Source organism: Tetrapisispora phaffii, chromosome 4, assembly GCF_000236905.1.
Source record: "Tetrapisispora phaffii CBS 4417 chromosome 4, complete genome".
Taxonomy (NCBI): domain Eukaryota; kingdom Fungi; phylum Ascomycota; class Saccharomycetes; order Saccharomycetales; family Saccharomycetaceae; genus Tetrapisispora; species Tetrapisispora phaffii.
In genome coordinates, this window is record NC_016523.1 from 302,061 (window position 1) to 327,600 (window position 25,540).

Below are 25,540 nucleotides of genomic sequence, written 5' to 3' on the forward strand. Positions count from 1 at the left end.
ATATATATATAGTTATAATATGAGCTTATTATATATTAAATATATGCTATTTTAATGTTATGTTTAAATTTACTTACAATTTTTTATATTCCAGTGAGCCTTCTAGTTTCTTAACTTCTGCTACCTTTCTAACAGCCTTCATTAAATCTTCTGGAATTATATGATTACGGTCTTCTCTGATAGCAAAGAAACCAGCTTCAGTTACACAGTTACGGATATCCGCACCATTGAAACCATCACTCATCTTGACAGCAGCTTCAAAATCGAACTCACCAATCTTCTTAACCTTTTCAGTATGAATTTTGAAAATTTCCAATCTACCTGCTTCATTTGGTAGAGGAATTTCTATCTTTCTATCTAGTCTACCAGGTCTTAATAAAGCTGGATCTAATGTATCTGGTCTGTTAGTGGCCATAATGATTTTAGTTTGACCTAAGTTTTCGAAACCATCCATTTGTGTTAATAATTCCATTAAAGTACGTTGAATTTCACGATCAGCTGATGTACCTTCGCTGAATCTACGACCACCGATGGCGTCTACTTCATCCATAAAGATGATACAAGGTTCATGATCTTTTGCATATGCAAACATTTCTCTAATAATACGGGCGGACTCACCGATATATTTATCGACAATCCCTGAAGCTGGAGAAAAAATGAAATTAGCACCGATTGTAGCTGCAACTGCTTTTGCCAATAAAGTTTTACCAGTGCCTGGTGGACCATATAATAACACACCTTTTGGTGGTTTAATGCCTACTCTTTGGAAAATTTCAGGATTTTTCAGTGGTAATTCTATGACTTCTCTTAATTCTCTGATTTGTTCTGTTAGACCACCAATACCATCAAAAGATATTTCACCTTGTTCAAAACTGGTCATATTATAAACCAATGGATCTGTTTCACGAGGTAAGATTCTCATGATAGTTAATGTCGTTATATCTAGAGTAACTCTGACACCCTTTTTAAGTTTCGAACGATCAATTGAATTTCTCACACCTACTATGTAACGAGGACCTGATGAGGCCTTAACAATATATTTCTCATCTGATAAATCTTTCATCACTTCACCAATCAATTGACCAATACTTTGCAAGGCTTTAATATCATCTTCAGTTTTATCGAAAGTCTTCTCCAAATCTTTAATATTTTGACGTCTTTGTTTTAGTTGATCATCATATCGCCTATGCTCTAACAATTTTCTTTTAAAATCATCAAGTGCTTTATTACGTGCCTCCACAACGGGATCAACTACTTCGACTTCAATATCTTCTTCTTCGGCATCCTCTTCTTCCTCACCTTCTGCTTTACCTTCTTCTACATGCTGTTCAGCAAACTCTCCAGCATTATCACCGTTTCTCTCTTCATTGTTCTCGTTATCCTTAGCATCATTACCTTCATCTTGGAAAGCACTCATCAAAGGGTCATTTTCCGCACTCATCTTTTAATCCTATCTGTCACCGTAATATCAATATAATGTAAACAGCTACTATTAACTGTAACTCTATTACTACTAAAAAAACCGTTTCGCAAATAAAACAAAATGCAACAACTTCATTCCTTATAAAATCAATTGTCCTTATATACTTTTGCCACCCAAGTAATAGATTATAGGTTCTTTATTTTATTATTTCTCAAGATTTCAAATCAAAGTTATTAATTCCGGGTAAACCACGTGACGCAAAATATTCTCACATTTCAAAAAATTTTCAAAATTTCATAAAAATCGATGAGCTTTATAATGGATGTACTACTTGTTAACATGAAATAAAATCAAACCTTTATTAAATGTTGAATTGATATACTTAATATATATGTATATAATAAGCTTTAAGGCGTTGTGAAGGAGATATTTTCTTGTTCTGTTGTTGTTCCCCTGCAACATTTGTTAAAATAACATAAAAAACACCGAGAAATAATGAATTTACAAGCCTTTATATTCTGTGGTAAAGGTAACCATTTGTCTCCTATTGTTGATCAACATTTTGAGCATCGTAGCACTCCTAAGGCTTTGTTACCAATTGGTAATAGGCCAATGATTGAGTATGTCATTGATTGGTGTGACCAAGCCAATTTTAAAGAAATTAATATTGTTGCTCAAGTAGATGAGATTGAACAGATTAAAGAAGGTTTGACTACTTTTTTAGAACTAAGAGAAAAACAATTTGAAGCGTTATCTAAAGTGTTGACTCAAAGTTATCACACAAACCATTTGCATAAACCAATTGTGATTAATTTCATTTCATCAAAATGTAACAACACAGGTGAAAAATTAACAAAAGAATTATTACCAAGAATTACTAATGATTTTGTTTTATTACCTTGTGATTTTGTTACTGATGTGCCTCCACAAATATTATATGATCATTTTTTGAATATGGATGATAATAATTTAGCAATGTCTGTCTATTATAATAATCAAATTGAAAATAGTGACAGAAGACATATGGGTAAACAGTTTTTCACTGTTTATTCAAATAATGATGATTTATCAGAGAGATCTGTTCTATTAGATATTTATTCAAAGGAAAATGTTGCAAAAACAAAATATTTACAAATTAGAAATCATATGCTATGGAGATATCCAAATGCTACTGTCTCCACTAAATTATTAAATTCGTTCATTTATTACTGTTCCTATGATTTGGTTAAATTACTAAGGGACGATAAATCAACTGATAGAAATGATAATTCAAGTGATGAAGAATCAATGGAAATTGATCTAACCGAAATAAAGCCAAGTTATTTTAAGAGAAAAAATAAATTGATCAAAGATACAATAAATTCCAACAAATCATTAGCAAAAGTTTTTAGAGATCTAGCAAGACGTTCATGGCAACATGAAGAAAAAAGAAGTACAGTCGCTATTTTCATTTTACCTGAAGTAACATCATTTTACAGAGCTAATAATTTGAATTCATTCATGGAAGCAAATAGATTCATCTTGAAAATTAAAGCTCAAAGTTTTTCTAAACAAGGTAAAACTGCACCAACTGCATCAGTTATTGGTATTGACTCTATTGTGGGCCAAGACTGTACCATCTTAGAGAAGACTAATATCAAAATGTCGGCCATTGGTGATGGATGTAAAATTGGTAAGCGTTGTCGGATAGTTGGTTCCATTATATTATCAAATGTCACGATTGAAGATGATGTTACTCTAGAAAATGTTATTATTGGTGAACATGCCAAAATTTCAATTAAAAGTAAATTGACAAATTGTGATGTTGAAGAACACTATGTTGTTCCAAGTAGAAGTGTACTGAAAGGTGAAGTTTTGAGCCGTTCTGAAGGCAATTCTGATGTTGAAGCAAGCAGTAACGCGGCAGAAAGTACAACCGACGATGATGAAACGGATGAAGAAACAGATGAATATTATGATGATGAAGAATTTGATGATGATGATGGATTATTTGAACGTTAAATATATTTTATTATGTCAAAACCTAACGGATATATAAAAAGAAATAATTTTATACATATATGTACTTATCATTTTATTAGTGTATAATTATAAAATAACCACACTCAAGATAAAGCACTCTTATCAAACTTAACTAAAGGGTAAACTTCTTTACAGTCACAACGTTACGCTGCAAATTGAATGATAATCTCCTTTATAGTCTATAAAATTATACTATACTCTTCAAAAAATATTATTTGTTAAGATATTGACATGAATTAAATAGAATTAAGAATTTATATATATAGACAAGCTCGGTATCAAAATAGACGCAGAAGGGATAATTAGACGATATAACCTATTCTAACCGTTTTTGGTGCTTGGGGACATTTTGATCATCATTTTTATCATTATTTAGGAGCCAATCCCAGCGTCCTTTCTTATGTACTATAGCTAATATCAATACGGCAGGCAGATGGATAATACTACCCCAAAATGTTTTCCTAGAATAAGCGCTTGCTATAGCCATACTTTTGTTGAATGCAATCTTATCTTTCATGATCTCAGCAGAATATGTTATTCTCTGTTGCATATAGAATTTATATGCCCAGAATGACATCCAGCCATTAGCAATGGCTGAATCTAATTGATAATACCAATCGGTGACACCATAATAGGAAAGTCCAAAACATAAAGGAAACATCAGTAAAGAATATCTCAATGATACTCTAGCATTCAACAAAGGATTTTTCCAGGCCGTCATAACGTAGCCTGCATTTTTATATTCATTTTTTATGTTATGGCTCAACGTGTTGAAATGAGGGAATTGCCATGCATATAATAAACCAGCAAGGCACCATGCCGCCGGATGCGTCAGTGGGCTTGCTGCGGCCCAACCCATTAATGGGGGTATGGCTCCGACTAGTGCACCAACCCATGTGTTAATGATATGTTTTCTCTTCAGTGAGGTATAAGCCCAAGAATATAGAGCAATATTTGAAAATCCTAAGAAAGCAACAGTTGGATTAACCCCAACATTCAATATCCCGACACCGGCGACACCGATTACCGTTGCAAATTTGAATGCTTGATTTGGTGTCACGATGCCTTGAACCACTGGTCTAGCTTGAGTACGTATCATCTGTCTATCAAAATCTGGTTCCCTACCCATGTTAATTGCATTTGCTGCACCAGAGCAGAACGTGGTGCCTATTGTTAGGCATGCTAATTGAGACATAGATGCAGAATATGGTGATAGTGCATATGAACAGATTGCGCTTAACATGACCAGCATAGTTAATCGTGGTTTTGTAAGTTGAATATATGGATTGATTATATTTTTCTTGATATGAGTCAAATCGTATTTATTTACAGTATTATTTTGTTTTCTCAACCTTCTCTCCTTAAGTTCAATATTACTAATTGGTTTAACATTGAAAGGTAATTTTGAATTATCAGGATCTTTGGTTTCTGATGGATCTACGCTGACATCAGAAGTACATCTTATTGCTTTAACAGCGGCCTCGACAATATCGTCAACATCTTTATCTACATGTAACAGATTTGGTCTAAATTCAACGGGGGCTGTATTCAACTTTTCAGATTCAACTCTGATACGGTTTTTAAAACTCAAAGAACGAATTTGATACTGTTTAATATTTAAATGTTTCTCATTACGAAACAATTGTCTATTGAAAGTATAAAGGTACCTGACAATAACTTGCTGTGGTAAGATATTCCTTCCGTAAGACATATTCAAAGTTGATATTCTAATGTTTTCTTCGTTTTGAAGATCACTTTGTGAATATATTTACAAATTAGATTATGTCGATAGAAGGTTATCAATTTCCAGAGAATGCTCTGTGTATTTTATCTTTCAATTAGTGCTAATGAGATTCAAACTTGTTGTAACAAAATGTAATTGCATATGTTCAACCTATAAAGAATATATATGATTTCACTGATGCTAATAACAACCAATTTGTATACTCTTCTCTTTCTCTTTTTCTAAAAAGCTTTCTGTAGATCGCATATCTATATTGCATGAACTTCGTTGCTTTTTCAATATTATTTTCAATATTATTATTAAAAAGGTATCGGGTTTACTATGTATCTAGTTGATAAGGTAGAAGAAGAATTGTGTTTTAAAGATGATAGATGCATTTTAAAAGATCTATTGATTAATCTATGGGGAACTGAGTAGTATCCAGAGGCTATGTATATAGAAGTTTATGATAATATTATATTAATAAATGTAAATTTATTCTGAGATGTATTAGACAATGAATAATATTTAACAATATGGGGAGTGTATTAGTTTTATTTATCAGAAGTTGGTTTGGAGTTTTCTGTTTCCTTTCTGTTGTTTTCTTCAGAATTCTCATCTCCTTCTTTATGTTCCTCTTCATCGCCAGTCTTCTTTTCAGTAGATGATAATTTCTCATGCATTTTTTGGTTCTGTATTTTATTTTCAATCAAATTATCGAATGCAATGATGGATCTTACTAAGTTACTAATATATATGATCATTAATTCATCATTTGTCTTCACAGTCAATGCCTTTTGTAAGCTGTTTGAAGATCTGATCACTTCAGCCTTGTTTGCTGAAGTAGCAGACAATTCATCATCATCAGGAGATCCTAAATTTGGTAATAAGTTAAAGACGTCTTGTAATTTTCCTAAGATAGTGTGATTTATGGGTAATTCATTATTTGAGACTTTTGTCAAGTAGTTTGTAATATGTTGTAGTTTTTGTTGTAAACCTTTCAAGGATCTCAATTGAGCAGTCAATCTGATAGACAAGCCACCTGCAGCTTGATCTCTTACATCTTTTAATAAATGTTCTACACCGATCTCTTCTGCTTCTTCTGCTTCGATTGAACATGGCAAATGGATAAAAGTTCTTTCCGTGGAGCTACCATCGTCCTTGACTTGTTCTACTGAGATGTATGCATTCGTTGCTAACCCGACACCTTCTTGTTTGACATCTACAATCAAAAGCAATGGATTAGAGGTGGTTGAATAAGAACCAGTATTACTGTTGAAAATATTGTAGGATGTATATTTCTTAAAGATTTCATTAATTTTCAAATCTGATGCCTTCAGTTTTGGACCACTATGGTACCAACCAACGATTTTTTCCTTTGCATTAATTTTTTTACACATATCATTCATATTTTCGATATAATTATGATCCAAAAACCATACATCCGAATTCTTCTCATCTTCTTCAAAAGGTAACGCAAACGAGTTTGTGACATGTATGGTAGACTTCGAAGTACTTCCTAAGATAACACCAACTACTCTTTTCCCTTCTGGAGTATTTGTTCTCTTATAATGATCTAAAACAGATAGTAACACCAATGGCGCTACTGTGATATTCTCTTGTGACACCGACATATTCTATTGAACTTAAAAAAAGAATGACTCCTGCAATTATAGGTTCTAATGGTATATAATAGCTTGCTCAGTGACTCGCTTCAATTCAAGTTGTGACAATTCAATCCGGCAGGAAACAAAACAACACAACTCCTTTATAGAGTATATAATTAACAACTTCTATATATATATTTAACTTGTGACTACTATCATCTTATTTTGCCACCCATTAGAGTTCGGGAAAACAGCTTTATGGCGGGAAGAAAATTGAGAGCCGGGTAAGGTTGCTTAATTATGGTCAAAAAGTTTCAACCACATTAAGATACCAGAGACCATTAAGCTCATCGCAACTATATTTATTTGTAATCAATTCTAATTATGATATAAAGGTGCATGATTGTGTATTAATTTGATTTTTGAGGGGGTCGTATATTGATGAGCAGAGCAGCTAATGTACTGAGCACATAAATATAGGGTAAGAACCATGTCGTTTGCTCAAATTGTTATCGGTCCACCTGGGTCTGGGAAATCTACTTATTGTAACGGTTGTTCTCAATTTTTTAATGCAATTGGAAGACATGTTCAGGTTGTCAATATGGATCCTGCCAATGATAGACTAAGTTACCCTTGTTCTGTTGATATTAGAGACTTTATCACGGTGGAGGAGATCATGCAAGAACAAGAACTGGGACCAAATGGTGGTTTAATGTATGCCGTGGAGTCCCTACAGGCCTCGATGGATCTGTTCGTATTACAAGTTAAAGCATTGGTTCAAGAGGAAAAGGCTTACGTTGTGTTTGATTGTCCTGGGCAAGTCGAACTGTTCACTCATCATTCGTCATTATTTAAGATTTTTAAAAGATTAGAGAAAGAACTGAACATGAGGTTTACTGTGGTCAACCTGATCGACTGTTACTATTTAACTTCACCTTCCCAGTATATATCTGTTGTTCTGCTGGCATTGAGATCGATGTTGATGATGGATTTGCCTCAGATCAATGTGTTTTCAAAGATTGATATGGTGAAATCATACGGTGAATTACCTTTTAGGCTGGATTATTACACGGAAGTACAAGAACTAGAATACTTGTTGCCATACATTGATAAGGAGTCGAATAGTGTTTTGGGGAAAAGGTACAGCAAGTTGACAGAAACAATCAGCGAATTAATCACCGATTTCAATTTGGTTTCCTTCGAAGTCTTATGTGTGGATGATAAGCAAAGTATGATACACTTACAGAGTGTGGTAGACAAAGCCAACGGGTATATATTTGGTTCCTCGGAGGTTGGTGGGGATACAGTGTGGGCTGAGGCAACTAGACAAGGTGCTACGTTGCAAAACTCAATTGATATACAAGAAAGATGGATAGATAATAAAGAAAAATATGATAAGGAAGCAGAAGAGTTGGAGGAAAGATTACGGAAAGAATCGGAGTTCAATGACAAAGAAGTACCACTCACAGAGGATGATGAATGGGAATCTGCGTTGAAAGATTGGGAAGAAAAACAAGGTACGGACTTCGTAAGATGAGAAAAGTATCATTGATGTCTCTCATACTCAACATCCTCCTCCTGTCAACAAACATGCATAATTATTTTAACAGGCGCACTCACACCAAAGCTATCATAGAAATAGATATAGATACGAATATATATACCATCCATTCATATATAGTTTCAATTAAGTAATGAATCATTATTGAGCGTGAATGCTTGTATGTCTCAGTATTTATGTATGGTTTTTCTAATCACCAATAACGACAGCATAAAAATTTTTGTTAGACGCCCAAATTTTAAGCTCATCTCATCTCATCTCATCGCAATAGACATTTTAAAGACCTCTCAAAATATTTGGTAACTTGTTCATTATAAAATTCCAAGTTGTAATTCATATTGTTCAAGAAGTTTACATTCGTGAATGTCTCAATTGGGTATCGCAAAACAGAGTTAGAACTATGTCTGGGAGAGGCGAATTCAAGAAGAGAGGTAGAAGTCAATTGAGAACAATACAGCGTTCCAAGTATGCTAAGAAAAGAAATAGTGGCAGGAATTATGATACTAACACAAAACATAATGATGAATCTAAACCTGCTGATGCTCTTGTAAGTGGTGAAGAAGCCGAGAGTGAGAGTGACGATGCTAAAGATGAAGAAGATGTGGGTAAGAAGAGAAACCAGGTCTATGGTGCTTTGTTGACTATTTTGAAATCAGAACATCCAGAAAAGAAGAAGCAGAAGAAGAAGTTTAACCAGGAAAAAGAGGATGCTTACAATGCTTCAGATGATGAGTATAATGTTTCCGATAAACAAGAAATTGAAAATGGTCTTGAAGACCAACAAGATGACAACGAAGATGAAAACGAAAATGATATGGAGAATATGGAGAATGATGATGAATCCGATGATGATACCGATCTATTTGATATTCATTTTAATCAAGTTCCTGAAAATGTTGTAGACAAAATTAGTAATGGTTTTGATAACAAAAAAATCAAATATGTCTCAAAGAAGATTCAGTTACCGCATCATGAGAAAGATTTCTTCATTTATTCTAAGCCAATAGTAGATGATGGAAATAAACACAAAGTTGAATCACCTATCAAAAAGTCATCATTAGATTCCTATTTTATTAAAAAGAGACTTGAGATTACTAACAATTTATTGGATGGGAAAGACAATTTAACCAAATTGCAAAAATCTTTGGTAGATCCAATGTTCCAATATGTAGATATACTTCACGAATATGAAAATTATGGTTCTGATGAGCAAGAGTACAGAGAATTATATACTCTCCATATATTAAACCATTTGTATAAAACTAGAGATAAGGTTTTAAAGGACAATCAACGTTTACAAGAAAATAATGAATCGGAGTTCTTGGATCAAGGTTTTACTAGACCAAAAGTTTTAATTGTGGTGCCAACAAGAGATACTGCATATAATGTTGTTGAAACGATCATTAGAAAATCCGGCCTAGACCAAGTCGAGAAGAAAGGTAAATTTAAGAGTCAGTTCTTTGAAGACTCGTTGCCACCTTCGTCGAAGCCTAAATCTTTTCAAAGTATTTTCAAGGGTAATACCAATGATTTTTTTGTACTTGGTCTTAAATTTACCAGAAAAGCTTTAAAGCTGTACAGTAACTTTTATCAGTCAGACGTAATTATATGTTCTCCTTTGGGTTTACATATGATAACTGAAAATACAGATAAAAAGAAGAAACAAGATGATTTTTTGTCGTCAATTGAAATTACTATTTTAGATCAATTACACAGTATGGAATATCAAAACATAAGTCATATCATGAATATATTTGAACATTTAAATAAAATTCCAAGAGAGCAACATGATGCAGATTTCAGTAGAATTAGAATGTGGTATATTAATGACCAAGCACGCTTATTTAGACAAACAATGATATTCACAAAATATGTGTCCCCTACAGCAAATGCAATGATTAATGGTAAGTGTAGAAATATTGCAGGTAGATGGAGAAACAAAATTCAACTTACTTCAGAAGAATCAAGCTTAGGTAAGTTAGGTCTAAAAATTAGACAAATTTTCCAAAGATTTGATTTAGTTGGTGGGACTTTGGCAGATGAACCTGATTTTAGATTTAAATTTTTTGTTAGCGTTGTAATGAATAGCATATTAAAATCTACAGGGTATGAGGATGGTATTCTAGTTTACATACCTAACTATAGTGATTATATGAGGGTCAGGAATTATATGAAAGAAAAGACGACGTTATTATTTGGTGATATTAATGAATATTCTGATCAAAGAGAATTAAACTCAAATAGATCTCTTTTCCAACAAGGGCGTGTTAAAGTATTATTATATACAGAAAGATTACATCATTATAGAAGATATGAAATCAAAGGTGTTAAAAGTGTAATCTTTTATGGTCCACCAACAAATCCAGAATTTTATAACGAAGTTGTCAGATTTATTGGTAAAAATGCATTCTTGGGTAATGTTGATATTAATATAGCAACAGTTAGAATGGTTTATTCTAAGTTAGATTCATTGTCATTAGAGAGGATAGTCGGGACCCAGAGAGCAGCAGTACTCTCTCGTGCGGAGAACGAAGTCTACGAATTTAAATAGATATTTCCTGGTATATATCATTAATACTATATAATTCTAATAAAGTTATATGCATTGTAATTATCTAAGTCATTCACTTTAAGAAATGTATTTACGTAGACTTAGTGTGTTACACCTATTCATTGGATGTTGAAGTGCTGTCTTTTTCTTTATCAGTGTCAGTACAATCAGATATTTGATTTATGTAACCTTCTACATTGCACAACATGATGCTATCAAATATCAATGCTTCCTTTCCGATAAAATCGAAATGTCCAACCAATACCTCCAAATCTTGATGAACGCTTTCAGTAATACTATTATACTGCTCCGGATAGATAATGGCATCGGAAGATTCAGGTAATATTTTATAACAAACATTTTTAATTAAAGTTGATTTCAAAGCTTTTCCAAAAACTTCTGAAAGATCTTCCTCGGTGATACCTGGTGATATTTTTTTAATAAAAAATCCATTCGTATCATTACTAGATTTTACAATTACTTCCTTCGGTTCATAATTGATATATTTTCTTTGACTGGTAGATTCAAAGTGTTGTATTTTTCTTTCTTTTTCTAACTTTTTAAACCCTGTCCATAAAGGTAATACTTCCTCTAAGGAAATATTTGGTATCCTTGTATCCACTTTTCTTTTTACGAACACTGATCTTTTAGGCTCAGGATCTTGAGATTCAGAATATAAATTGAATGATGTAGAAAGTTCTCTAACAAAATGTCTTTGGGCTGGCTTCATTGGTTTGAAATGCAAATTATTCTTTGCCTTATCTAAAACGAATTTCCGAAGGATATCTTCAATTTGAGAACACCATTTAATCTGTTTGGAATATGTTGAGATTACTGACTGAGGATATGGTAACCTTAATTCCTCGTATGTACTTACCTTTTCCATCAAAGATTGTATATCTTGTATATTTTTATTAGATGTGTCTAAGCTACTATCATATCCAAATGCATCTCTTAATTGCAAATGTCTTGCATGTGCCTCACAATCTTCATCACATGGTAATAGTTCGATTGAGGCACTGCTATTATCAAGTGTTGCATAACACTTCCTATATTCTTGTTTTCTTCCACATTTACAAGATACCTTGGTGACTTCATTACACGGAACATCTGGACAGGGTGATGAACCATGGCATTTTGATTTGCATTGGTGGTTACAATTAGCCCTATCCTTGTTGCACACTTGTTTACAACTTTTTTGACATTGACCAATCTCATGGCATTTATATTGGCATTTATGGTGGCAATTCTCTAATTCCTTGTTGCATATTTCACCACATGAACCGAATTCTTGAAAACATACAGCTTTCACAGCATGATGTTTACCACACTTACAAGGTCTTTCTACAACTGCCGTACATGGAGGACAGGGTTCTGTTGAAGGATGGCATTGATGTGGAGGTGGTTTATGGCCACATGGATAAGATCTTTCAATGACTTTGATGCATTCGAAGGGGCAGGGTGGAAGTTTGGAGCCACACCTTACAGGTGCCTCGATGACTGTCTTTCCACATGGACAAACTAAATCATTTGAATCGCTGATTAAGCATGAAGGACATCTACCTGGGTGGCATTTTCTAGTACAATCATGTATACCACAAGATAGTTTTAAATTGCACTCCTTCAAACATATATGAACAGCTTCAACCAAAGATTCATCATTCAGTTCTTCCCTTGTTAATAACATTTTTTTACGTTTATCAGCTTCTGGCTTTCCGGTGCAACATTTTTTGGGACAACGATGACGGCGACATGACATTAATGATTCACATTTAAAGGTACATTTTGGTGTTTGTTCAAAATTACAAGGAACTAAGAAATGTTTCTGTAAGCAAGAACAATTTGTAACTTCTAATTGAATACAAGGATCCATGCATGATCCATTGTGACATATATAAGGGCAAGTATGTTTGCCACACTTTAAAGCTTTACCACATCGATTTTCACATGTAGGAATAGGATCAGTACATTTCTTCCTTTTTTGTGCAAGTTGTTTCAGTGATGTCTTTCCACATGGACAGGAGTTAAGTAACTTTGGTGTATAAGGACATATTTTCTTTCCTGAAATGCTTAGTTGTGCTTGGCATGGTTCAATAAAAGAATGTTCATTACAGGCATAAAATACAATTCTTCTGGTTTTGCATGCAAATGTCCCAATCCATTTATCTCCTTCACTATTTTTTGAAAATGTTCCAGTAATTGCTAACTTCTTGCACATAATTTCATTCTTACTATTTTCTCCACAGTAACATTTAAACTTTCTGTTCTCGTTCGATTCTACTGATTGAATTTGTTCACTAGACAAAATCTCTGGACAAGCACCGCATAATCCTGAATGGCAAACTCTTTTACATTTATGAACCCCACAAGCTAATGGTAATTGACAAACCTCATTACATTGATAAACATTATTCTTATTCGATTTTTTTAGTTGATGGCAAAATATATCTTTTTCATTTCTACCACATTTACATTTCAAAGTTGTAATGACACTACATTCACCATGGGGTCCCAAATGACAAAAGTTTTTACAACCATGGACACATGTCTTTTTATTACATGTCTGTCCGCATGAATTAGGGCTTAATTCATTAGGGTCTGGGTTTATCACTTTCCCACACCAACAAGTTGGCCTATTTCTCAATGGTATTTGTTTGCTAGAATGACTGCAGTTTGGACATTTCCAAACTTTATCTATCGTCTTTGAGGCAGATTTTTCGGCCCATTCTTGTATACATTCATAATCGAACACCCTATAGCAACTCTGGCAAGCATACATCTTGCAAGTATAATCCATCTCTATAGTACAAATCATGCATGTATAACGATCACCTTTGGAAATATCACGAATCGTTTGCTCATAGTACACTAACCCATCATCTTCATCCTCACTGCTGTCAAAGTTGCTTTCGTTGCTTCCTTTAGAGTAGCTTTCTTCATCAGAGGAACTCTCAGTATTTCCAGCGGCAGTTTCTATTTGCGATGTAATTTCTCTATCACTCATCAGCTTAGCTATTTTATTTACAGTGATATATGATCGCTGATATAATTACAACAAAAGTATTTAGATAAAATGTGAATAAATAATAGTGTCTGTTCACTTAAAATTCTATTAATGATAAAAGCTATACATTCTTTTATGAAATGTTGAGATGAGATTTTTCAATAAAATGATACTAGATGCTAGAAGCTTCATAATTTTAAAAAAACTGAAGCTCCATCATAAGGCCGATGATCATTAAAGAATATTGAATTTTAAAGAAAAGTTGACCTAAGGTATCATAACTATAGATCAACCATTGTTTGATTTTGTAAACCACTGTATATGTATTTACGTTGAATTGTATATCACAATTACCGAACTGTTATATAAACACATTGCTAATTTGACTACCAATATAGATTCTTAAATGCAAAGAATATAGTTGAATATCTGTTATTGACTACATTGCGTTAGCTGGCATTATAGGACAGCCAGGTAAGTGATACGTTGACAATATTTCATGATTATACGGATTATTGATCATGGGGACCTTAGAAACACCGGTTTAGTGGGAACCTTTGGTTTGGCTTTTAGATGATGAGCTGTTTTCAGATGTCCATTCATATTCCCATATGCAGTTAAATGTTCGATATTTGATTTGAAATGCTTAATACTTGACTTATTATCTGTGTATTTTCCATACCCATGGGCACTGATTATGACATGGTTATCGCTAGAAGATTTCATTAAGGCTTGAACTCGGTCTTTTATTGACTTTTTAGCTTCTAGGTTAGTTATTAAAATAATTGGATCGTTAGACGTACTATCATTCAATGAGTTTTGTTTTTGACTAGATAGGGATAGTTTTCTAGATAGTGAATTGTATTCGTGTCTATTTTTTGATGTGGTATCAAATTGATATTTGTTGTCATTTGATAATTCAGGTATTCCTCCAAATTGTTCGGAGTTACGAACAACCGAATCATTTGATGATATTCTACTACTTCTTAAATTAATACCCTGACGTACCTTATTGAATGCAGAACGAATGCTATCACCTGTATTTTGTCTTGATTTTATTGGAGACTGAGATCTCTTCCCACCAGTGGTTGTTAACTTAATTTTGGTGCCAAGAGATTTTATTAAACTCCCTCCAGTGGAATTTCGAGAAATAGAATCAACTGATGAATTCGAATTTATAGAAGAATCTCTTGATCTTGGAGTTCTACAGTTTAGGTTTAAAGCATCATTGGAAGTTATAAAATGTTTACTTCCGCTAAAATCTGGATGTATATAAGCTTCTCTTGAATTGAATGAATGTTCATGTTTCAGAGAAGTCATATTATTAAGTGTTGAATTGTCATTGATAGAAGGTGATGAACCTTTTTTCAGAGCATGGTCATAATTTGGCGTCAATTTACGTCTGTAGGTACAATGACTATCCATCGTGTTTACATTAACATCATATACTCTGTCTTCGGAAAGTTGTTTGGATAAACTACTCTCTAGGGTATCGGTTGAGGAAGAACCTCCTAAATAATAATCTTTTGCTCTGGCACTATTTGACAAGTTTGGCTGAATGTAAGGATAATCTTTTTGACTGAAAGTTTGACAATGTTTACTAGGTGAACTTTGTGAAGATATAACTGGTTTGGACATTTGTGTGTATTTCAAGATTGGGATTCTGTGAGGTTGGGTTGTATCCATTTGTAGAGATGACATCGCCCTTTGGACATAGAAGTTTGGAAGGGGTGATGATTTGTGTTGTATCCTAAATAATTCTTCCAGTAATTGACATATATTAGGTCTTTGGATGGGATTGGTGGATAACAAAACGCGTATAATATTTTTTAATGAATCAGTGTATTGTGGATAAGCAGGATATGTAAACTTACCTTCCATTATTGCTCTAGATCCATGTTCCTCAAATGGAGTTGTATAATAGCATAACTTATAAAGTAGAATACCTAAAGCCCAGATGTCTGATTTTTCATTTATTGGAAAACCCAAGGCTAAATTTACCATCTCTGGAGATCTATATTGTGCAGTTGTATTTTTTAAAATGTCATTCTGTAAATATACAAATTCTTCTGATGAAGTTGGAGATCGTAATACTCCAGATACAGACCCAAAATCGCATAGTTTAAAGTTGCCATCGCCAGAAAGCAAAACGTTTTCAATCTTTATATCTCTGTGAAGCAACGGTGGTTGTAATTGGTGCATATGATACACACCTTGTGAAACATCGGTCATTATTTTCAATATTTCTTCTTCTTTTAGTCTTTCTTTTAATCTTAAATTCATAAAATCTAACAATCCTGCACCAGAACAATATTCCATTAATAGTAACACCACGTATGAATCTTCACTATTTTGCAAACGGTTAGCATGCGAATCAATATATGAAACAATATATTTATTGTTTTTGAGTATTTTCATAGCATCTACTTCTGCTCTCAAAATATTCAAACTCTGTTTATTAGGAACGATTACTCTCTTCAAACATGTCAATTCAGGGTACAAATTCTTATGCTCTGAAGTAATTCTTGCTGTGTAAACTTGTGCAAAGCCACCACTAGTTAAATAGTTCTCTATTATTACTTCATGGCTAGCAACCTGTAATTTTGTTCCCTTTTTATACTTATCTTCAAATATTTGTGACATGTTATTGAACTACAACTGAATTTAGGATTAGTTAAGCATCGATCACAATTTTTTTTCAATAATTAAATTTGAAAGTTACCGTTTTGGTTATGTATCTTAATAGAGACTCTGATATAATTTTCTGTACTTGTATCATCGATTACATATATTATGAAGAGATCACAACTTTATAACTATATATATTTGTAATTTTATTAGTCTCTGTATTCTTCAAGATTCATTCTTCGTTAAGTTTAGATGACCTATCTGTGTACGTATTTCCGTTTTAGTCAAAGCCCGAATTATTTGAATCTTAAGACATCTAGAGGCTGTCAGTATTTAAACTATAGAGATTAAATAATGTAAAAGGTAGCGATTTGAATGTTCTTTACAGGTAATAAAGGTATAGGATGATCATTTCAACTTTGTTATATAACTTTGTTTCAATATCTTCAAAGAAGTGAAAATTAATTGAAGATTTCAGTTAAAAAAGTTTATGAGATGAGCAAAATATCTTGCATACGAGGACATATAGGCTTAGGTAAACATACTTGATGGTGTAAGCACATATAGTGTAGAATGTTTCTTCCAAATTTTGAATAGTTATCAGATATTGAGTCTTAAAGGTATCTCTATAGTTAAAAAAGATTTCTTAAATTTTATCTTTAGTTTTCTTTGGGGTTGCATGTTAATCATATTTGAGGTCTAAAACTAGGAAAAAGTGAACAAAACCTTAAAAGCAAAAGTAAGTTCAATATGATAAGGTGAAGATTTAGCCTTTAAATTAATGAAACATATATCAGCATGAATTAAATTATATTTATTTAACAATCGACTTAATGAAGATAGACAAGATCATTTGTTAAAGTGACCCACTCATAACTTTGGAAGTCTTTAAATGTTTATATCAGCAGCAGTTTTTGACGTCAGTTTAGCATCTTTTTGTTATACTTGTGCTAGAATACATTTTATTCCACATTTAATGTTTTTAATGGAAAATTTCCATTTATAATTATATTTTCTCTTTTCAAATCTTATTTAAAAGATTTCGATGCTTAATAATGTGTAGTGATACCAGCACAGAGACCACTTTCGCATTTTTACCTGTAGTTCGAACTTTTTTTTACGTTCAAAAAATCATGTTGGATACATTTTTACAAAACTCGATTTCAAATAAACTTGCTTATCTATGGGATCTATAATTTCTTCACTCGAAATATTGTAAAGTCCTCTTTCTGTGACCTGTGCAGCAAGCTTTTCCAATTGTTCTTTATCATAAACATTTCCATTTGGTAGCATTATAGGATTTTCATAGAGTATAGACTCTATATGGTGTGCATAGGGCATTTCTTTTGCGATATTTCTAAATTCATTCGAACATACTGGGCATTTATTAGAAATAACTTTGGAGTTCAGATAAAAATCCAATTCTTTATTTTCTGATGTAGTAATTTCCTTCTTATGCAGGCAATCTTTTGTCTTCAATGATGAGATACCCAATGACAAATATATCAAAAGTGGCTCATTTTTGGAAATACCATACATTTGATAATATTCTCTAAGAAAGATGTCATTCAATTTCTTCCAACGGCATTCATCAAATAAATTGGAATAGTTATTCGATTTGTTTAAATTACCAAAACCTGATAGTTCTAATTTTGTTTCTGAATTTGTAAAAAATGCATCATGCTCTTTATATGCAGTGGGGAGTTCTTTATTAAAAAAATGCAGGTATAGCGAATTATATTTAGAACTGTCTTCTGTATTCATCATTGAACTGTTAATAGGTGTCTTCATCGGGTTATTAGTAGTACCATTTTGATAGATACAACGAGATTTATGATACAGAAGAAATCCTGCAGCCTGCTGAATCTCTAATGAATGAGTAGAAATAAATTTTACTAGATGTAATTGAAAACAATTAATCGCTTCCTTATAATTGTCTTTTGATAATAGTTGAAGATATTCTTGAAGTCTTGCATCGAAATCTAAAGTTGACTTAATTGATTTTAAATACTGCGTATTATCATGGATCCACGTAAGCAAAGGGCCAATATCATTATGTTTAATTAAAGAGTTAGATATAATATTTGCATTAATGATAATATCATAATCCAATAGTTTCTCCATATGTTGTTGTTTTAAAAATAAGCTGCCATCGTTGTTATAGCAACCTGTATCATCGTCCTTTTTAATCTCTGATTTTGAATTTCTCACCAAGTAATCGCCGATTAAAAGATTTGTATATTTTTGATACCAACCAATTAGCAACTCTCTGCTAGTTAAACTCTTAGCATGTTCCAATTCTTTGAAAAAACTGATTCTCTCTTGAATTCTCATTAGAATATCATATTCTTCGTCTTTGGTCTTTAATAACTCTTTCTCCAACCTGTCTACCTTCTTGATAATTTTATTTATCTCCAAGACCGCACTTTTATCATTTTCCAAAGTATTGCTATCCATCAGTTCATTAACTTTATTGAGCAAAACGGAGATTTCGTCAGTTCTCAGTTTGACTGACCTCTCCAATTTATTCAAATTTCTCTTTAAAATTTCAGCTGGGATTGAAAACGATTCCTCATTGATTCTCAGGTGGAAATCAGTCGAAGGTTCATTAATAATACTTTTCATTGTTGAATGCTATGGTAACGAAACTTTCTTAGTTTACCGATTGAGTCCTTAATATTGATTTGCTAGATTTTGACCGTATTATGTTATATTGCGTTTTGAAAGATCAGCAATAATAGACAATGAATACAAGCCTTCTTTGAGATTCTAGAACTATTGCTTGTAACTTTTATCAAATATTAAATAACAGTCCTAATTTAATAAAATCATTTCATCCTTCAGCTTTTTCGATTCCCTAATTTTCTAATTATGATTTATAGGCGTCTGTTAATTATGTACCAAAGCGGCAAAAGCTGTAAAGTGGAACAACTCAAAATATCATACTTGGTTTAAATAATACGTCTTATAAAAGTTATATAAAACAACCAGTTTTTCACAATCGAACTAATGGTTTCGTCGTGACCTATAAACTATAATTTAACTCGAGTAAGATTGCATTAAATTAATTTGATGTTTGATTAAAAATATGTTCATCGTGTTAAGAAAAATTTAAAATATTGATGACTAAAAAATAGAATATAGATATATAATTTAAACCAATACGAAGACTTATTGTGCGTTTAATTTATCAATTACAGCATCTGTGAACTCGGTTGTCGAAGCATTGCCGCCAATATCCTTAGTTGTAGTCTTACCTTCCTCAATTACTGCATAAACAGCATTACTAATTCTCTTACTCTCCTCTCTCAAACCTAATTGATTCAACATTAGAGTAGCAGATAAAATCATTGCTGTTGGATTTGCGATATTTTGATTTTCGATATCCAAACCGACATGTCTTGAACCTGGTTCAAAAACGGCATGTTCTCTACCGTAGTTTGCACCTGGAATTAAACCTGGACCACCAATCAAAGCGGCACCAATGTTACCTAAAATGGTACCATACATAGAAGGTGTAACCATGACATCGAATTGATGTGGTTTAGCGACTGCTTGCATGGATGCATTGTCGACAATGATTGTGTTGACTTTAATGTCTGGATATTCTTTTTCACCTACCTCGGCGACAGTGTTTTTGAATAGACCATCACTTAACTTCATGATATTAGCTTTATGAACAGCGGTGACTGTACTTCTATTGTTTTCTAAAGCAAAATCAAAAGCGAATCTTGCAATTCTTTCTGTCTTTGGTTTTGTTATTATTTTCAAAGATTCCACAACACCTGGGACAGATTCATGTTCTAAACCAGAATATTCACCCTCAGTATTTTCCCTTATCACAACCAAATCAACATCTGGGATTTTTGTTTTAACACCTTTTAGGGATTTGAATATAGCGACGTTTGCGAAAATGTCTAGTTGCTTTCTTAAGGCAACGTTCAAAGAACCATACCCAGTCTGGTCAGCCGAGGTGTGCCAGATACCCTTTAAACCAATTTTATTTCTTTTCAATGATTCCACAGCTTTCTTAACTTCATTTTCATTGGACATGCCTGGTACATCAATTCTTTCCCAATCGATTGGTAAACCTTGAGATGCAAAAATTTTGACAACAGAATCAGTAACTTCCTTACCTATACCATCGCCCGGAATTAAAGTAACAGTATAACGACCACCATATTTTTTTGGGACGATATTATGATTTTTAGTGAAAGAAGCAATAGATCTCTTTGATACGACTTGTCTTAACATCTTTTATATAATCTATCTATATATGTATGAAGGACACTTGTATGGCTGATAACTACCAATGAACAAGTAAACATGAAAAATAAATCAAAGTTACGTGCATAGATACACATAGACATGCATTATTACAAAAATATACTTATATATATAATAATAAATCCTTTATTATTACAGTGATTATAAAAATAAGTTGTAGTTTATCCTATTGGATAAAGCATGAACGGTTCAATAAAGATGCGACCCAGAAGAAGAAACTCGCGCAGAGAGGTCCTATAACTCACCAAAAAAATTAAAAATCATAAATGAACAGTGAAAAATATTAAAATTACACATAAAGAATAGCATCGAAAGAAGTTACAACTATGAAAAGTTCAAACAACTAGACAGGAAGGCAATATGACAACAATGTATTGATCGACTGAGATAGTGGAACAGCAAGTACAAAAGCGACGGTGCGAGAGTTGGTGCGAATGGTAGATGTAGGCTCCCTTGCTCTGTCAATATTATGGTTTCTTGATGCTGAATGAAAGAATATTCGTAATTAAGATTGAAATTAGTGATTATTGAAAGTATGTCTACAGTTCATGCCGATCAGCGACAACTGAGATGATGATTTCTTTATTGCTATACGTTGATCAAAAGAGGTTACAACACTGAGGACTTCATTCTTTCAACCAATCAGAGCAGGATTTATCGATATTTTTTGTTCTTCTTCGTTCTTGACTTTATTCCATCAAATTAGTTATCCGTAAAGAAGGGAGTATACTAAATCGAGAGAGGGAGGGAGAAGGAGAGAGGTAGGGAGGGAGTAAATAAAGTAAAAGGGTCTTTTGAACCACCAGTCCAAGTGCCCTGCTTAGTGTTGGGTACATGCAGCAGTAGTACATTATAGAGATTGTTAATTGTATACTTTTTTTGACGCCCGAGTCACGCAATTTGCTTCGGGGAAGGCAATTGCCGAGGCTCGGGGATGCCTTTACTTTCATGAAATATATTATAAGTAAGATATAAATGATAAGGTTAAATGATACTCTAGTGAAGGAGTTCATTGAATATTAATATTTAAAGAACGTTCTTTTACATTTAGCCACAGATATCTATATATATATATATATAATAATATGTGCATGTAGGGTCCAGGGCTTATTTAAAACTCATCATGTTTATGACTTTGTCTCTCGATTGACATGCTGACAAGAAAGAGTTATATGACCAAGTCAAATCTTGAGCGCCTTGTAGGAAACCTGTGTACTTATTGAATTGCTCACTTAGATTACCTTCTTCACTTGAGTGTTCTCGAACACAGTCGAGGAACGAATCGCCGTATTTGAATAAATTTTCTAAAGTTTGGTTGAAGGAACGTGAATTGTAAGGTAACAATAATTGATAGCTGTTACCATTCTTTATGTTACTTTCCTTCGTATCTATGTGGGCTATATTATCAAAGATCAGAGTCCAGAAAATGTCATGATCATTATTATTTTTACTCTCTGTTGCTAATGGAATGAGTATATCCTGTTTTAATGTCTTGATCTTGATGATTAATTGATAAATCAATTCTGATGCACTACTGGTTGCTAAAAACCATGGATTTCCTTCTGACTTCTTGTACCCATCGTAAACATCTTCTGGATATCTTCCTAAAGCGACACCCATATTCATCGATTTTCTATTTAAATTAACCGGATACAATTGCGACATTTCATTGATTAAATAATACAAAGAATTCAATATGCTTGAATCATCCACATCAAATGGTAAGGAATTATCGAGAAATTCATTATCTGTTGAATGTGATAATAATGAAGCAATGATTGTTGCGATGTCAAGACCGCTTCTATATGACAGGATTTCTGGCGTCTCAACAATATGATGTTTAGAGTCATTGTTGATAATAAATCCAGAATCCAATAATATGAATTTATACATCTTTTCATAAGTATCAATCAACGAGTCGTACATTGGTTTCAATTTCCCAGTAGTTGTAAAAGATCCGGAAGTTTTCATATAATTTAACGTCATTTTAATTGAAGTCAATTGCATTAAAGAAGTGAAAAAATGTATACCATTGACTTCTTCCCAAATATCAAAATTTCTTTCTTTCCAATTATTAATAATAAATTTCAAATCGTAATAAATAATTTCATTGAAAATATCAGTTTCTGAAGTAAAATTTGTTTCCAACTTCGTGTATTTCATATTATACTCTTTAATTAAATCGTGAACAGTAACATTAGAATTGTTTGCATCATTGAAAATCGAAAGTCTTGAATAAAAATTCAGAATTGCTATTATTCGTAACGGAGGTCCATCATTCTGCGGTCTACCCCAATTATCATTATATGGTGAGTTATCCACATTCCATTTTGGTTCACCTAATCCCTTTAAATCGCCATCGGGTACACTTCCACCTGATAAATTGTCAGTTCTTTGTAGATTATAAGATATATTTAAATACTTTAAGAACGTGCCAACTAATGTAATATTATAATTTTTTTCATCAAATATATTGTCAGTCACGGTATTAATAACTATCGCACTGTCCCTTATCCATTGGAAAAAGTAATTTGGATCTTGTGTTGATTGTGACGCAACAATTGCACCTTCTATTATTTTTTCATTTTTATTTAATAAATTTTCGTGGCCATTTAAATTTTTATCCATCACATTGAACAATAATCTCTCTAAAGAGTTTGATTTCTGTGCTTGTAACCAGTCTTCGAATTCATTTTTATTAATTAATTGCGATTGAATTTTCTTTAGTTTAATTTTTTCATAGAAAAAATTGTATATCTGATCATCCTTGTAATAGTTGAGTCCCTGAATTTGTGACGTTTTCAGAAAGTGGCTATTAAAATCCGTGATCGTGACGTTGACTGTATTGAAATTAGACGAAGAAGAGATAGAACTGTAGCCGTCATTGAATAGGAAATTAGATTTAATATATCCGAAGCTTGCCAACGAACATCCTCCTAATGAAACACAAACAAAAGTCGTAGCCAAACATATCGAAATGAAAAAAGCAAACTTCCGAAACTTAGATCTCCATCTATTATTGGCAATCACGTCGTTATTATTATCCAAATAACAATCATATAAGTAAATACCCTTTCTCATTACAACGACTTCCTGGATGTAAATATAAATGCAGGCAATAAAGTATGTTTTATTTTTTTCTTAAAGCAAAATGCGTGTGATAGAGTTCCTATCTGAGTTGATATCAATTCGTGAATTACCAATAACTGGAATTGAATAATCAACGAACATGACATGGTATGATGCAACAAACGTGCTCTTATAACGATAGTTCAAGAATACAATAGTATAGTCCGTTGATAGCATATTATTTCTAATTACCATTGTGATCTCGGTGTTTTCCCTCGAGAGTCTTTATGGCGCCCCGAAACAATTAGTATAAGCATTACCACTAAACGGAACTGAGCAACCACAGAAAAACGGAAATTCAAACGACAGCAGATATAGAAAAACCCTAAAACCCAGTGATTAACATTGACGTACATACATGGTTGCATTGCACATCACGTTTCTCAGATAGGAATATGAGAAGAATATATACGGTACACAAAATTACTATGGAATATATTCAGTAGCACGCAGTAGCATGCAGTGGCACCCAGTGCATGTGGATAAATAAGAGAGGATGTTTTCGTTTCCATTATAACTTTTGTTGTAACATTCCTATTCGGGAGATGTCATAGTCCGAAAAGGGATATTGAACAGTGCCTCTAACAGTTTACGCTGTACGAAACAGAATCTTACCATAATACTATGATGATCGATATGGTCCAGTACAGTGTTAGTTCTAACTTCCAGCTCTGTTTTAAATTGAAGAAAATCCGATTTATTTTACGGGAACATACATTTGTTAGGAAGTTTCCCTCTGTGATGGACATGGTTCGGGAGAGTAACGCGCTAGCACGGCTGCTACCTGGAGCGGAATTTCCATGACGACAACGGTTGTTTCTAGGGCCTTTCCTTTTGTGGAGAGGGGGCGGGAGGAGATCGTCTTACAAAAACAAAAAATTAAGCTTTTACAGTGAACAGACAGAGCACCGTATTAACATTGGAAACGTAATGGTGAATAATATCTGGCGGGCTGCCATTAGTGTTGTTAAATGGCTGTATATGGCATTGCGCCGTTGTGATATCGTATTTGGAAGAAGAATGGGCAGGGGCCGTACAAAGGAAATCTTTCAATTTTCGGCCGAACTACACGAGAGTAAGACTTACGGAATTATGATGTAAAGCAGATCGTCATCACAACAGAAAAAGAGAGTGGAACTTCCCGAGCAGTTACTTCACTAACTAAGTGCTTGCCCTTTGTTTTCTGAATGATATCCCTTCTACGAAAAATTTCAAGTGGTGGTGAGGTTTCTGCAGTAGCAAAAGCAGCAAAAGAGGGTGTAAGCGCAAAAACAGGTAATGTCTACTGGAAAGGGAGGCAAGCGCGTAACTTTCCCCTTCCACTGCTGCACTACAGCGTAACGTCTGCTTGAAAGGAAAGCAAGTCGCTCCGCATGCATGAATACTCGCGGAACAAGTACTGTCAGCTTGAAGAGACGCTTCTTTATTTATTACCGGACAGTACTCGTTAGTCCTGTCCAGGTTTTCTTGTTCTCTTACTTCGCTGTCGCTCGACAGCGAAGCGATCATCAACATGTAACCATTACCGTCATTTTTAGTCTTTTATTGGTTTTTTGCGGCATCGTTATTGATAGTTGTAGGAAGAAACAGTGCAACAAAACTGAG

General features: G+C 33.3%; 11 protein-coding genes across 11 annotated transcripts; 3 read left to right on the forward strand and 8 right to left on the reverse strand.

Moving 5' to 3' along the window:
• Positions 1–73: 73 nt before the first annotated feature.
• On the reverse strand, positions 74–1,441 carry RPT4 (proteasome regulatory particle base subunit RPT4; the record flags this gene model as incomplete). The annotated part of the gene is made up of 1 exon (XM_003685173.1): positions 74–1,441. The coding sequence occupies one exon, from the start codon at positions 1,439–1,441 to the stop codon at positions 74–76; it is 1,368 nt and encodes a 455-aa protein (XP_003685221.1).
• A 477-nt stretch (positions 1,442–1,918) lies between these two features.
• Positions 1,919–3,424, forward strand: GCD1 (translation initiation factor eIF2B subunit gamma; the record flags this gene model as incomplete). The annotated part of the gene is made up of 1 exon (XM_003685174.1): positions 1,919–3,424. The coding sequence occupies one exon, from the start codon at positions 1,919–1,921 to the stop codon at positions 3,422–3,424; it is 1,506 nt and encodes a 501-aa protein (XP_003685222.1).
• A 337-nt stretch (positions 3,425–3,761) lies between these two features.
• Positions 3,762–5,156, reverse strand: COX10 (protoheme IX farnesyltransferase; the record flags this gene model as incomplete). The annotated part of the gene is made up of 1 exon (XM_003685175.1): positions 3,762–5,156. The coding sequence occupies one exon, from the start codon at positions 5,154–5,156 to the stop codon at positions 3,762–3,764; it is 1,395 nt and encodes a 464-aa protein (XP_003685223.1).
• Positions 5,157–5,722: 566 nt separating this feature from the next.
• On the reverse strand, positions 5,723–6,802 carry RPN8 (proteasome regulatory particle lid subunit RPN8; the record flags this gene model as incomplete). The annotated part of the gene is made up of 1 exon (XM_003685176.1): positions 5,723–6,802. One exon carries the CDS (start codon positions 6,800–6,802, stop codon positions 5,723–5,725), a length of 1,080 nt encoding a protein of 359 aa, XP_003685224.1.
• Positions 6,803–7,265: 463 nt separating this feature from the next.
• GPN2 (GTPase GPN2) lies at positions 7,266–8,312 on the forward strand (the record flags this gene model as incomplete). Its single annotated transcript, XM_003685177.1, has 1 exon — positions 7,266–8,312. One exon carries the CDS (start codon positions 7,266–7,268, stop codon positions 8,310–8,312), a length of 1,047 nt encoding a protein of 348 aa, XP_003685225.1.
• Positions 8,313–8,736: 424 nt separating this feature from the next.
• UTP25 (rRNA-binding ribosome biosynthesis protein UTP25) lies at positions 8,737–10,887 on the forward strand (the record flags this gene model as incomplete). The annotated part of the gene is made up of 1 exon (XM_003685178.1): positions 8,737–10,887. The coding sequence occupies one exon, from the start codon at positions 8,737–8,739 to the stop codon at positions 10,885–10,887; it is 2,151 nt and encodes a 716-aa protein (XP_003685226.1).
• A 115-nt stretch (positions 10,888–11,002) lies between these two features.
• On the reverse strand, positions 11,003–13,891 carry FAP1 (Fap1p; the record flags this gene model as incomplete). Its single annotated transcript, XM_003685179.1, has 1 exon — positions 11,003–13,891. One exon carries the CDS (start codon positions 13,889–13,891, stop codon positions 11,003–11,005), a length of 2,889 nt encoding a protein of 962 aa, XP_003685227.1.
• Positions 13,892–14,410: 519 nt separating this feature from the next.
• TPHA0D01540 (uncharacterized protein) lies at positions 14,411–16,534 on the reverse strand (the record flags this gene model as incomplete). Its single annotated transcript, XM_003685180.1, has 1 exon — positions 14,411–16,534. One exon carries the CDS (start codon positions 16,532–16,534, stop codon positions 14,411–14,413), a length of 2,124 nt encoding a protein of 707 aa, XP_003685228.1.
• Positions 16,535–17,650: 1,116 nt separating this feature from the next.
• FYV10 (glucose-induced degradation complex subunit FYV10) lies at positions 17,651–19,144 on the reverse strand (the record flags this gene model as incomplete). Its single annotated transcript, XM_003685181.1, has 1 exon — positions 17,651–19,144. One exon carries the CDS (start codon positions 19,142–19,144, stop codon positions 17,651–17,653), a length of 1,494 nt encoding a protein of 497 aa, XP_003685229.1.
• Positions 19,145–19,690: 546 nt separating this feature from the next.
• Positions 19,691–20,773, reverse strand: IDH1 (isocitrate dehydrogenase (NAD(+)) IDH1; the record flags this gene model as incomplete). The annotated part of the gene is made up of 1 exon (XM_003685182.1): positions 19,691–20,773. The coding sequence occupies one exon, from the start codon at positions 20,771–20,773 to the stop codon at positions 19,691–19,693; it is 1,083 nt and encodes a 360-aa protein (XP_003685230.1).
• A 1,140-nt stretch (positions 20,774–21,913) lies between these two features.
• On the reverse strand, positions 21,914–23,887 carry SGA1 (glucan 1,4-alpha-glucosidase; the record flags this gene model as incomplete). The annotated part of the gene is made up of 1 exon (XM_003685183.1): positions 21,914–23,887. One exon carries the CDS (start codon positions 23,885–23,887, stop codon positions 21,914–21,916), a length of 1,974 nt encoding a protein of 657 aa, XP_003685231.1.
• Positions 23,888–25,540: the final 1,653 nt, after the last annotated feature.